Source organism: Spea bombifrons, chromosome 13, assembly GCF_027358695.1.
Source record: "Spea bombifrons isolate aSpeBom1 chromosome 13, aSpeBom1.2.pri, whole genome shotgun sequence".
Taxonomy (NCBI): domain Eukaryota; kingdom Metazoa; phylum Chordata; class Amphibia; order Anura; family Pelobatidae; genus Spea; species Spea bombifrons.
This window is the reverse complement of record NC_071099.1, coordinates 4,549,184-4,563,875: the sequence shown is the minus strand read 5'-3', so window position 1 is coordinate 4,563,875 and position 14,692 is coordinate 4,549,184. Positions and strand designations below refer to the sequence as shown.

The 14,692-nt window shown below is 43.4% G+C and overlaps 1 protein-coding gene across 1 annotated transcript; it reads right to left on the bottom strand.

Moving 5' to 3' along the window:
• Nucleotides 1-3,363: 3,363 nt before the first annotated feature.
• Nucleotides 3,364-7,858, bottom strand: JPT1 (Jupiter microtubule associated homolog 1). The gene is made up of 5 exons (XM_053453522.1): nucleotides 7,705-7,858; nucleotides 6,327-6,478; nucleotides 5,838-5,920; nucleotides 5,027-5,045; nucleotides 3,364-3,657 (listed from the first exon to the last, which is right to left on the bottom strand). Exons 1-5 carry the CDS (start codon nucleotides 7,758-7,760, stop codon nucleotides 3,545-3,547), a joined length of 423 nt encoding a protein of 140 aa, XP_053309497.1. The 5' UTR covers nucleotides 7,761-7,858; the 3' UTR covers nucleotides 3,364-3,544.
• Nucleotides 7,859-14,692: the final 6,834 nt, after the last annotated feature.

Genomic DNA, 14,692 nt, shown 5'->3' with positions numbered 1-14,692 from the left:
CCAAGCAGTGTAGAAAATACATTTTTTATGCTTCAGTGTGGCAGAGCCTGTCCTGGTGTGTGTCTGGATGTCAGTGTGGCAGAGCCTGTCCTGGTGTGTGCGTTTGGTTTGTCTGTGTGGCAAAGCCTGTCCTGGTATGTCTGTTTGGGTGCCGGTGTGGCAGAGCCTGTCCTGGTGTGTGTGCTTGGTTTGTCGGTGTTGCAGAGCCTGTCCTGGTTTGTGTATTTGGGTGTTGGTGTGGCAGAGCTTGTCCTGATGTATGTGTTAGGGTGCCGGTGTGGCAGAGCCTTTCCTGGTGTGTGTGTTTGTGTGTTGGTGTGGCAGAGCCTGTCCTGGTATGTGTTTGGGTGTCAGTGTGGCAGAGCCTGTCCTGGCAGTGGCGGAACTACAGGGTAGTTTTCAGCAACCACTCAGCACCCTTTTGTCTCCTCTGCTCCCTGCCGCCACTTGCCTCAGCGCTGCCCCGACTGCAGTGGGAGAGGGTAGAGAGTGAGAATGAGGGGGTGGGGAGAGGGTAGATAGTGAGAAGGGAGGGAGAGGGGGTAGATAGCCTGAGAAGGGGGAGAGCGGGTAGTGTGAGAAGGGGGTAGATGGTGTGAGAAGAGGGTAGATTTTTCCACCGGGGCCCTGAGGCTTCTAGTTACGCCCCTGTGTCCCCTGGTGTGTGTGTCTGGGTGTCGGTGTGGCAGAGCCTGTCCTTGTCTGTGTGTGTCTGGGTGTCGGTGTGGCAGAGCCTGTCCTTGTGTGTGTGTGTCTGGGTGTCGGTATGGCAGAGCCTGTCCTGGTGTGTGTGTCTGGGTGTCGGTGTGGCAGAGCCTGTCCTGGTGTGTGTGTTTGGGTGTCTGGGTGTCAGAGCCTGCCCTGGTGTGTGTGTCTGGGTGTCAGTGTGGCAGAGCCTGTCCTGGTGTGTGTGTCTGGGTGTCGGTGTGGCAGAGCCTGTCCTGGTGTGTGTGTTTGGGTGTCAGAGCCTGTCCTGGTGTGTGTGTTCGGGTTTCAGTGTGGCAGAGCCTGTCCTGGTGTGTGTGTGTTTGGGCGGTGGTGTGGCAGAGTCTGTCCTGGTGTGTGTGTTTGGGTGTCAGTGTGGCAGAGTCTGTCCTGGTGTGCGTGTTTGGGTGTCGGTGTGGCAGAGCCTGTCCAGGTGTGTGTCTGTTTGGGTGTCGGTGTGGCAGAACCTGTCCTGGTCAGTGTGTTTGGTTATCTGTTTCCTGGCACTTAACTTTTTACTTATCCAGAGATAAAACAACCTCCTGAATTTGTAGTGACTTCAGGGGACAAAACTTTCAAGGCCCAGTGGAAAAGTTAAGGTTTTGTGTTATTTACTCTACAATATTTATTTCAATGATTAGTCCCACTAAATTGTGGCTTCAGGCTTCCCATGTTATGCCCATGTTATGTTAGTCCAATAATTTTTCACTGGATAACCGGACTTCATTAGTATACTCATAAACATCTCAGTGTTGTGTTTAAGCGGGGAACGCTACTTACAATGATGCCATCCAGGTCTGCAGATAAAGAAAATTTATTGGAACAAAATGAAGTTAATCAAAGTCTTCTTAAATGCTGAACAACATTACACCATACAACACTCCATTTAATCCTCATGGGACTTCCCCTTTATGCATACAGAATTAATGGCTCTTTTTACATTGACAGATTTGGAGTGTGGTACAGTAAGTGGACTGCCCCTCCATAAATATAATACCCTATTCAATAGCACATTTGCTTAACACTATAAAGATGAGTGTAGTAAAAGTGTGCAAGGTGTTTATATGCAGACACATCAAGGTCATGATACATTCTATGCTCAGCAGGAATGCCTTCTGCCAGCATTCATTGGTAAATATTATTGGAAGTTTTTTGTTACAACACCTCACAAAGAGTACAGAACTTCTTGCTCCAGAGACGCATAACTTCTTTCTGACCAACATCTGTGAAGCACCACCCTGCAGCGTATGAGATGTGTAACCAATTAACTAATTTGCATCTACAACTGTAGAAAGTAGTGTTTGTCAGCTCTAGGATAGGCCACACCTAGTCGCCACCCAATAAATGCAATTGTGAATGAGATTTTAGTCTTTTTAGGTAGATCTGTCTAGCTTATGACAGATATTAGTTGCGTTCCTTTCTTTGAGGTACCAGTTTGTTATGGGTGGAGGACACCAGCATGTGAGTCTAGAAAATATTACTGGTCTGTGATAAATCTGAGTTGAGCAGCGGCACACAATTCCACGGCCACAAACAAGCCATAATGTTTGGATTCCCCTTCATGAAACCAGGCATGTCAATTATATTACTTGATTTCCTGTAAACATGTACCAATTTTCTTAATGGGTTGCAGCACTCAAGGACAGAGACATCTCCTGCTCACCATTGTGCACTTACCCAATACTTATGGACACCCTCTCCATGCAGACTCACAAAAGAATTCCAATAGAAGCATTCTACTGCCAGTGTCTGGCTTCTCCTTAAGTGGCCTTTTTTCTTCTACAAAGAACTTATATATCAATTACTCGTTGGTAGGATTGCATGAGACAGGAGACAGTTTTTAAACATGTAGGTCATATTACTCAGCAATTCAGTGCTAACTAAATTGCATAATCAAAAAAAATACTAAAGCTAAGCAAAAACCACTTAAACTAAGGAAGAAGCTCTTACAGGTAGGCACTCGTAAAGATTGTTTGAACATGCAGTTTATCGGATAAGTATATTGAGCAATAGGAAAACCGTGTATGTAAATTTGATAAATAGGTTAATTTGTAAGATCTGCTGTATGTTCTAGGAATTATAGTTTGATATCGCTTCTCCAGTTTGTACGGTCATGCAACACCTTCATCAAGCAGGAACCCCATTTGAGTATTTGACTGCAAGCGGAGAGAGGTTCTACTCCTGATCATTGAATGACTAGCATCAAAATCTGTTTTTTTTTTTTTTCTTTTATAGGTGTAATTAAACATTTGTGTCATGAGAAACACTTGAACCACCACAGGATGGGGGGGGTGCCTTAAGCTCTGATGTTCTGCTGAGAATAAACTGGGTCTGTGTGTTAGATATAACTCAGCACTTAACTGTAGAGAGGTGCATGTGAAAGTGTAGTTTTGTTTCAACTTGCTTAATGTTAGCACTGGTGGGGCTTCCTAAAGATATATGACCCAGGATGATTTGTATAACAGTTTTGGGATATGAGTGCTATTTGAGAGGCATCAGTTGGGAGCCTGCTGGCACAAAAAATAAATAAATAAATAAACCCAAGAGCATAGTACATTTTCCAAATTAAACCATCAAAAAAAGTGCTTAAAATCAGACACGTCATTTATCCTTAAGCGGATAATATCAACTTTTGCCACTTACAGATCAGTCCTAGGAAACATTGGAGCATTCTTTATTAGGTGGAACATTGATGTAGCAAAAAAAAAAAGAAAAAGAATCCATGCCACTTCCAGTACACAAGAAATATGAAAAAAAAAAAAAAAGTTGCAAGGCAAAAAGTGCTTCAAAACAAGGTGGAGCCATCTGCGATGAAAACCAGTAAGTCCAAAATGAATGTTTATCCAAGAACCAGACTGGATTTTCCTCCAGGGGGATTTCTTCTGCTTGGGAGTGGTGCAGGAGCTGCAGAATCGCCTGTAGTCTGAGAGGCCTCACTTCTAGATTCAGTTTCTATGAAAGAAAGCATTAGCTTAGCATTACTAATAAACCATCAAAATGCCGATGCAGTGAGGCATTCTAAAGAACGCAGTTTGCTTTGTCATATAGAATCCTGGGGTAAAATGAATATTTAATTCATAAAATTGAAAGAAAAAGTAAAGCAGTTACAAAAAGGACAATTTTGTACGTAGAGTCTCCTTTCCGTCAAGTCTCCTTTTGGCAGTACATCCAGCAGGGCAGGAAGACTATTGCCCTATGCCCCTGGTGATTTGAATAGCTAAACTACATAGCATAAAACATGGAAAGACTGTATAAACCTAATTAGAAGAGACTGGCTGTAAACTTTCCCAGCAGCACCTCTGAGATATAACCAAGTTAACAGGGGCATTTGGCAACCGACAGCTTGCAGCCAGCCACAGAAGAAATTCCAAGACAAAGGCCTCCTGCCCCAGTGCCAAGATAACTCATGGATTAAGTGTTATCTACATGCATTTAGTGTTCGGATATACGGCATTCAATCAACCTAGTTAACATTAAGTGGGGCTAGAAGTCCAGTGCCAGCCTCACCAGTCTGGTAAATTGAATAAATAAATGTAATAATGCCACTACCTCCATAAGTTAAATAAATTAAGATGGGAGTGAATGATATCTGCACAACAAAAACACAGAGACAATGTTTTCCTTGAGGGACATGAAAACCTTATCACACTTGACCTGACTGCATACCAAGTTCTCCCAGAGCTGCCCCAATTCCAAACCGGACAACATGTCCCCTTAAACACTGGGCAATTGAGCCTATCTAACAGAGCACACCCCTACACAGTACACATGGCTGAAGATCTATAGCATGGGTCCTGAAGTGGATCAACATTGCTCCTAAGGGCACCTGTTCATTTCACCAGCCCCACCATGCACACCCCAGCCCATCTATAGTGCACTACTGGGTACAAGCAAAGAAGGTGGGGGGGGGGAAGACTCCATTATATGTACTTTAATAGCAGCACATCTCCCTTCTTTTTGGCCCTGGCAAATACATTGAGATTTGTCACTGCACATGCATGCTATTAACACCTTTAGCTGGGTCCAGGGGATCTAATGAGACCCACTGCTCACATGAACAGAAAGGACAAAAAATGATGACTAGACTGCAGGTTCTCTTAAAATGAAATTGTAGAGAGCATAAATAAAGCAGTTGCCAAGTAATTCGATTATTCATTTTTTGGTGGGGCTGCCTACTGTTCATCTAAGGTTGAAATATCTTAGCCAGTGAGTAATCACAGTAAGATATGGAGTCACACAATCTTTGAATGGCAGGGTTAATTTAACAACATTTAAACACAAGATCCAAGCAACACACTGCATGTTAAAGGCCACTACTTACCAGGTTCCTCCAAGTCAGCCTAAATAAAAATAAAAAAATAAAAAGAGTGAGCATTTTTCTAAAACCTATTCATACATCACAAAATAAACAAAGTACCGTACTTTCCATCGGCCTCACCAACACTTTAAACTTAATAGTTCTTTATTGTAAATTGTTTGTTCTTCATTGAACAGCTGCTTTTATAATTTTAACATTGTTGCACTTTATAGTGTAACCTTACAGCCACAATACAAAGAAAATAAATACCGTTTTCATTACATTAATGTTTTGTTATTACTGCTTAGTGCTTATTGTGAAATAAGCGCTCTTGTAGCATTTACATTTGTGACTATGTTTCTCTGGTTAACAGCACAGCTACCGTTGACATCTAAGGACTAAAATAGTTAGCAGTAAAAATATAGCTCCAGTTTTAAACATAATAGGAAAGGCGCGCAAACCAGGTCAAGTCAGACCCAAGGCTCAGTAGCTATGTAATGCAATTCTTTGCATAAGGTGCAAAAATGTTGTGGTGGAGATGGCATTTGGGTTTGCTCCAGCCTGAAAACGCTTCCAGTCTTAACAAGCCAGCCAGAGCCAGACATTGGCCCCAATTACTTTAGCTATAAAGCATCATCTTATTTCATTCAGCTTGTAGTTCTTTAGTATGTAGTAAGATTGTGTTCTACAAGTGTTAAACTCAGCTCTGTCGCTAATCTGATTCCACCCGATTGTCTTTACATATAAGCGACTCCTACAGAGACTGTGCATGACCTGGAGAGGCATGGTGGGGTTAGGACAGATCTGACCATATCCATACAAGCAAAATACTAACCACCTGATCAGAATCATTATATTCATCCAGAGGACACGTTCTCTGCACATCTTCCAAACCAGGTTCTATGCTGACAGGAGAACCTGAAGAAAAAATGTTAGAAAGAAGAAACCTTAACTTGGTGCTAGACTGGGATAGCACAACACTGCAGAGATTCATGAAAATTAGCTTTTTGTTCAGGTGAAAAACGCATACTGAATAGCCAAGATTCTTTTGCAGGAATATTATATTAGCTTGCTATATTATGTTGTAACAGACACCGAACCCAGGTTCCTCATCCAACACGGTCAATAAATAGGATGATTTGATGGCGTCAAGATGGCTCTGAGTATATCCAGCAAAGCCAAAGTCTAAATTTATCAGCCAGATGAGGTTAGAAGTGAAGGAATCTCAAGCTGCAATGCGGCTATGCAGTTTTCCTACATATTTACAATTAAAAAAACATTACATAAACATTGTATAGCATCCATCAGGAGCAACTGCTTCTACCTTTCTCCTGGGCGGTAGATACATGTGCAGTACCATAGTCTGGAACGTCGAATATGTTTGAGGCCATCTTGTGCCGTCTAGTTGGCTGTGATGCCTGTTCATCACCAACCCCAAAAGAAAAGCTTGACCCTCCACCTGGAGGTCTAAGAACCCTGGTGAGGAAGAGAAACAGAAGTTAAGTATAGATATTCATACTGACCACCATTAACATCAGACTACACAAAAAAAAAATAAGTGTTATTACATAGCTTTAACCGATCATTGCACTAGTCTATTGAGCTCACGTATAGTATATGTGAAATATAGCAGATACGTATCTAGCATATGATATCTACATATTTAGGAGAGACTTGGACGCTCCTGACAAGCAGTTTGAGTACAGTCATGACAACCAGTATCAGACTTCTGATTTAAGGAAAAGGAGCCAGCAATGGAAGCAGACTCGCTTTCCTTTTAATAGGACATAGAGGATACCTGGAATAGACATCCCATCGATTACTACAGGCAAGCAAAGTGCATGTAAGTTACGAGATATAGATATAGATATATATATATTATATATATAATTTCTAGGAGAGAGAGTTTTATGTGCGAAGGCGGCATGATGAAGCATCCTTACAGAATTGCAGTGACGTTTTGCCAGAGGACCCAGGCAGTGCGTTTCCTTTGTTCACACACACCCTGATGCTAGTGAGCTCAGCTGCCCCGCCCGCCACATAGTGGAACACAAAGCAGGACCAAAGCTCATCCCTCGGTAGCGGTTTTACATTAGGATTCCTGGCATCCAAATGACAGTCCGCTAATAGAGGGAGCCGCCCAGCCACAAATTCGGGAAATATCTGCATGAGTCGCCGCCGCGAACTGCGTCACCCAGGATAACTCTCACACAATGCATCGGCCTGGTATATACACACGAGTATGTCATCACGCCTGGAATGCCAAGCATTTCCAGTGTTACAGAGCATTATGATACGAGAGAAAGAATCCCACCATCCGCCCACACTGCATCGGAAATGGAATTCACGCAGTGTTAGAACACATCGGGGACCATTATAGCACGTAAAAGATCTGTAACCCTAACAATCGGGAGATAAGGAAGCATCGAGCATCTAGGAGCGTAACCTTTCCTGTCGCAACAGGTAAAAAAGCCGACAGAGCTTCTCTATACGAAAAGCTGGCAAATTACAACGATGGTTATCTACACTTCCTGCACTGTAATAGACAAGCACATCACGCACAGACAGAACCTTTAACCAGAGACCCACCCTTTGACCGGACAGTTAAGATTCTCGAATAAGTGATGCATTACAAACGGCTCTGACGTCTTAACCAACACGTACTCTTTAGGGTATGAGTGTAAAAATGAAACGAACAATACCTTGAACTATTGCGACCCTCCGGGTCCAGACCGGTAAACGTCGATGTCGTAGTCATGATTATACTTCGCAGCAACTGTCAAGCTTCGGAGAGACGGGCAGAAATCCTTATAGTAAAAGCCACGCCTCCGATGGTTACTGATTTGCTGCTTCGAACCGTTAAACCCTGGCTCTTCCGAGATCAAATGATCCCGTCAAGTCCCGGCAGCAATAAGCGATTCAACCAATGAGAGAGGTAAATCACAGCAGGCCGGTTCTCTTGGCGCGCTCTAATTGGCCGTTATAGGTGTCGATTAACCATTGTGCAGAATCCCTTTGTGAGAACAGCCGGTGGTTGCGGACGATGAAGTCACAGGGAGAGGTTTGTGTATGGAAGGGAGGTACCGATTTCCATGTTCAAGGGGCGAGACTACGTTTTTACTTCATTGAGCTAAGGAAGGATATAGACAAAGGATGTAATTTGTTTCCATATAAATAACAAGCAAGTCCCTGAACGATTATCCAGTATTTCGCCTCTTTAATTGTGCATAATAATTACTGGAAATTTGTACCCTTTATGTGTTGAGAGATGATGGCTAGAGGGTAATAACAATAATAATATAAACAATCATTACATTATTGAACGCTGAAAGGATGCTATGTGTTATGCTATGTGTAAGTGCAGCAATATGCATAATTTTTTAAATCATAGCTTCAAAAACACAAACCAAATAGGTTGGTCAGGTTCATCATATGACAAAGAAATAGAGGCAAACAAAAGACAATTGATGGAGAGAAAAAAAAATAATGAGGTATGGTTCATATGATAAGGGAAGTGCAAATATGTATGTGTCAAATATTAAGGTCCTGTTGCTCAAACATGATTCCAAATTGGCTCTGAAAGAACCATCACCACTGTAGGAAGGCTGTACGCAAGCTGAAGATCACTATGCACAATGCCAGGCATCAGCTGGAGCGGTGTAAAGCACACCGACACTGGGCTCTGGAACAGTGTAAACGTTCTCTGGAGTGATGCGTTACGCTTCAATATCTGGAAGTCTGATAGATGAACATTTGACAGATACCGTGAGAACGCTACCTACCGGAATGCATAGTGCCCAGGGGTGGACTGACATCATCCAGGGCCCCGGTGAACAAAAAGGCACGGGCCCCTTGTGGTGATGCCACACCCTATCATGACCACGCCTATAATTGGTTAAGCCCCTGTTGTTCCTCCCATATCTCTATTTTTCAGTATTTGTAGTAATTAAAAAAGGTATATTTTAAACAGTGTAAACAAACGTTAATTTGTGGTTTTCACACCTCACATAAATATAATTATTATGAAATAATATCTGCAGCAGCTGAAAAATACAGGTAAAAGTATCCCATGTATAAGACCCACCTTAATTTTGGGGCAAGAAAATTACACTTCTATCATGCCCAGGTTCCAGGATGAGTGTGATGTTAGCTGTGCTTAGGGCATGAGTGTTATTACCAATCATGTATATTTTATATAGCAATCACACTCCTATCATGCACAAGCAGCCAACACATGCACATCACTTTCAGCCTCCCTGTGCCCTGCTTACACATCCCTTGTGATACCACACCCTATCATGACCACACCTATAATTGGTTAAGCCCATGCTATCACACACACATATTCATTCATTCCCTCATTTACCCAGACTCATACACCCTCCCGCACCCTTACCTGAACTGCAGATCTTCTGGTGCCGCTCGCAGACTCTGCGTTGCTCGAACTCTGAGTGAACGTCTCTTGTCCTGCCCAGGGAAGCAGGAACAGAGCGGAGTCATGTGATGTACATTCACGTGACTCCACTGGATTCCTGTGTCCCCTCGACGGAACAAGAGACACTGCTGAGCAACACCGAGATTAAAAAAAAATCTACCAACACCGTATAAAACGCACCCAGTTTTTACACCCCAAATTTTCCGAAAAAATATATTTTCTATGACATAACTGCCATCACTATACTGTGACCCAGACAATGACGGTGGTACAGCATTACTGCCATCACTATATACTGAGGCAGACATTGATGGTGGCACAGCATAACTCCCGTGACTTTACACAGAGTCAGTCACCAGAATCAGGAATTTGCACACACACCACAGGAACTCAGGTGCTTAGCTGTGCCAGGAGGGGCCAGCTCCCCAGTAAATCAAAATAGAAAAAGGCTCCAGGCACTCAAGGGTTCCACTCAGGCAGGTTTATTGAAGGAGAAGGACAACAACGTTTTCGACCTCACAATGAGGTCTTTATCAAGTTACACAGAGTTAGACATTGACAGTGGTGCAGCATATCTCCTATCACTACTGAGCCAGACATTATCAGTGGTACAGTGTAACTGCCATCACTATATACTGAGCCAGACAATGACAGTGGTGAAGCATAACTGCTATAATTATATATTGTGTCAGACAATGACAGTGGTACAGCATAACTGCCATCACTATTTACTGAGCCAGACACCGACAATGTATACCTTAACTCCCATAACTTTATGCCGAGTCATGTACTGATGGTGGTAAACAGTAACTCCCATCAGTGACAGGAGTTATTCTGTACCACCATCAGAGGGCCATCACACACATACTTCATGCTTTTTAACACTCTCACAATGTTTCCTCACCTTTCCTGTGTCTCTGTCTCTTCTGAAGCTCCTCTTTTTCTTCATCCACCTTTTCGTCTTCTGTCTTAATCTGTTTTGCCTCCTCTTTAGACCTCCGCACTTTTACATAGACGTTAATGCTTGCACGCACTCTTATACATAGACATTCATGCTTGCACGCACTTATACATAGACATTCATGCTCATATGCACGTATACAAAGACATTCATGCTCAGGGCACACAAAATCCAGCGATATGTTATGGGACTGAATTTCTCCCAAATTTGGACCATTTTGATTAAATGAGCCCTCAGATTAAAAAAGGTGATAAGGCGGCAGCAGCAGCAGTATTAGTAGAAGAGCACTGAGAGTGGGTAGACACTGGCACATATCCAGCCCCATTAAACAGGTCACTGTATTTCCCCCAAAGTTGGAAACATTTTAAAGACGTGATGGAGGGCACAGGGCAAGCATTGGCAGACATACTGAATCCCCCTAACATATTTGAAAAAAGAAAAATAATCCCCATGAGTAAGGAAGGACATTGAGGTGGGATTATTAAAAAATTGAATTATTGAAGGTTACAGAAAATTGTACTAGGCTGGTCAATAAGAGGCAAAGCAAGTACTAAGAGCTGCTCTTCATTGGTTGATGTCAGACTAGCCCCTTGCTGGCGACCAATAGAGTCTCTCGTACGGACTTTTAAAATTCTGGTGCCAAAACCAGGCCTGGGGAGACCATTGGTCTCCCCACTCCTGGAGTTAAAGGTCCGTACAAGCGACTAATAGAGTGTGAGAAAACTCTATTGCTTTGGACACAAGGAGCAACTGCTGGGCCACTACGGAGAGGCCTGGTAAGACAACAACTATCTGGTCCTGGTAACTGGGACCCGGTCCTAGGAGATAGCAGCAGTCCCTCAAGATAGGCCTTGACCATTTCAGAGGGACTAGTCTGACTTTGGGGAGCTTGGCATGCACTAGTATCCACCCAAATGGCTGATGCTTTGGTGGATCTAGTTCTTCTGCTCTGCAGGGAGTGAGAATTGGAATTGGCTGTACTCAGGTTGCACACATAAGATTTACTCAGCATTCAGCACTTGACAAGCACCCACATTGCATCCGTAGGATTTGCCCCAGCACCAAAATAGCATCCACATACTTATTTGCCCTTAGACAACCTAACAAACAAACACACTCTATCTCATCTTTCTCATTATCTTCCCCCTTCCTTTTTATATACTCATCAATGCTAACACACAAACACTTATACATTCATGTTTACACAGACACATTAATGCTCACATCACTTATACTGTCACGGTCCGCGTCACGGACCGCAACGAAGCAATTCACCCGAGTACCCGCGGCTAGCGGGTACTCGAAACTTACCTCTCCCGCAGTTCCGGGACCTTGCTTCGAGGTGCCAGCATCCAGCAGGCACCCGGGGCAGGTCCTTCTCGGTATCCCCGTCACAAGTGATGGGCGGTACGTACGGGGGCGAACCACGCTGCCTTCTCCACTCCTGATCCGGCTTGTGTGATTACCATCTCTGTTGCTGACCCGTGCCTGTTCCTGACTTCGCTGCCTTCTCCACTCCTGACCCGGCTTGTCTGACGATTCTTACTACTCATCAGTGCCTTTGCTGCGTACTGGGTTCCTCACTTGTATTCTCAAGAACTTTGTGACATATACTGCATATAAAATTACACACTCTAACTTAATGGACACATACATACTTAATCCATCACTACAATACAGTAGACATACTGACTCTTTACATATACACTGATACTACAGTATACACACAGTCAGACTATAAATACTATATATATATATATCCACTGACAGATTATATTATACATAAACACACTGAATCTGACAATGCAGTATACACACACTGACTTCAGCACTCTCCATATATACACATATATACACATATACTACCCCTATGACCCTATGACTTTATGTATTTGTGCAAACAGATTGTGTAGCCCCTCGGGAGTTATAAAAGAGAAAAAAAGGGGCGGGGGTAAATAAATAAGTAATGAATCCATATGGAAATTAGTAGAGTGAGATTATTGCATGTCTTCCTGTGTGGGCCCCTTCCATAAAACCATCATCCTCAATACCACACCCATCGGTGTCCCAAGGCATGTAAACTAGTAGTTAGGAAACGGACACCCCATGGCTAAATGGGGAGGGGAAGATAAAATGCAGTGCAATACAAATTAAGACTTATGCCTTCCAATATGTGTAAACAATATTTTTTACATTATTACAACTGTTTACAATATTTGGAGCTGTTTTTTCCCCTGTTTCCACGTTCCCACAGGAGTATAATCACACTCTTCTGTTATGGATTACCATTTCCTTTGCCTTGCACCTAACCAGGAACCACGGCGATGCCCGCTGACAATTGAAACTACGTCGCTATGGACATCGGTTATCCCGCTATGTCACTTTAAGGGGGTAACACTATGCTTGTGGTGGGCAACACTGGGAGGTGGGTACGGAGAGGGAGCTAATTTGGGAACCCTGGTTTTATCACCCTTCATTATGACCGGGGTTTACCCAGCCACGGCTATGGAAATCCGTCCTGGCTACAGTGCAGACTATTCCCGGGGACATTTTCAATACTGACGCTCAGGGTCCCGATGACGGAACAAGTCGCTTTTTGGAACGTCGCTCCTTTAGCATCACCCCAAAATAGTGACCCTTTGTCGGGTGGTCATTTCTGGTCATAGAATGTTATGCAGTTGATGGAAGTGTACTCCCTGGTTTGTCTCGCCAGTTCTACTCTATTCCAGTGCTGAAGGGGTTAACCGCGAAGTCTTGGATCTCAGGAAGAACGATTTGTTAGGTGTGCCCAGTCAGGATACATGTCGTCCTGTCACAGACCCCTTCTCCATAGTTTATGTGTGCAAACAGATGATATGGTTCCTCCGTAGAGTTGTGTAAAAAAAATATATAAATATACAGTGAAGGAAGAAATTATTTGATCCCCTGCTGATTTTGTATGTTTGCCCACTGATAAAGACATGATCAGTCTATAATTTCAATGGTAGGCTTATTTGAACAGTGAGAGACAGAATAACAACAAAAAAAATAACACATTTCAAGTAAGTTATAAATTGATTTGCATTTTATTCAGTGAAATAGGTATTTGATCCCCTATCAATTAGTAAGATTTCTGGCTCCCAGGTGTCTTTTATACAGGTAACAAGCTGAAATTACTAGCATGCTCTTAAAGGGATTGCTCCTAATTTCCGCTTGTTACCTGTATAAAAGACACCTGTCCACAGAAGCAATCAATCAGATTCCAAACTCTCCACCATGGCCAAGACCAAAGAGCTGTCCAAGGATGTCAGGGACAAGATTGTAGACCTACACAAGGGTGGAATGGGCTACAAGCAGCTTGGTGAGAAGGCGATTATTCACAAATGGAAGAAACACAAAATAAATGTCAATCTCCCTTGGTCTGTGGTTCCATGCAAGATCTCACCTCATGAAGTTTCAATGATCCTGAGAGCGATGAGGAATCATCCCAGAACTACACCGGAGGATCTTGTCAATGATCGCAAGGCAGCTGGGACCATAGTCACCAAGAAAACAATTGATAACACACTATGCCGTGAAGGACTAAAACGCTGCAGTGCCCGCAAGGTCCCCCTGCTCAAGAAAGCCCATGTACAGGCCTGTCTGAAGTTTGCCAATGAACATCTGAATGATTCAGAGGAGAACTGTGGTAAAGTGTCAGATGAGACCAAAATTGAGCTATTTGGCATCAACTCAACTCGCTGTGTTTAGAGGAGGAGGAATGCTGCCTATGACCCCAAGAACACCATCCCCACCGTCAAACATGGAGGTGGAAAATTAGGCTTTGGGGGTGTTTTTCTGCTAAGGGGACAGGACAACTTCACTGCATCAAAGGGACGATGGATGGGGCCATGTACCATCAAATTTTGGGTGAGAACCTCCTTCCCTCAACCAGGGCATTGAAAATGGGTCCTGGATGGGTATTCCAGCAGCACAATGACCCAAAACACACAGCCAAGGTAACAAAGGAGTGGCTCAAGAAGAACCACATCAAGGTCCTGCAGTGGCCTAGCCGTCTCCAGACCTTAATCCCATAATCTGTGGAGGGAGCCGAAGGTTCGAAGTGCCAAACGTCAGCCTCGAAACCTTAATGACTTGGAGAGGATCTGCAAAGAGGAGTGGGACAAAATCCCTCCTGAGATGAGTGCAAATCTGGTGGCCAACTACAAGAAACGTCTCTCACTTCTCAAATAAACCTACCATTAAAATCATAGACTGATCATGTCTTTGTCAGTGGGCAAACGTACAAATTAGCAGGGGATCAAATAATTTTTTC

Bases quoted from the DNA above. Each gene is read 5' to 3' on its own strand.
- JPT1 (XM_053453522.1), bottom strand. From the start codon at position 7,760: ATGACTACGACATCGACGTTTACCGGTCTGGACCCGGAGGGTCGCAAT. The intron at 6,479-7,704 runs GTATTGTTCGTT...CTTCCTCACCAG, and splicing joins GAGGGTCGCAATAGTTCAAG to GGTTCTTAGACCTCCAGGTG. The intron at 5,921-6,326 runs GTAGAAGCAGTT...TTTTTTCTTCAG, and splicing joins ATCTACCGCCCAGGAGAAAG to GTTCTCCTGTCAGCATAGAA.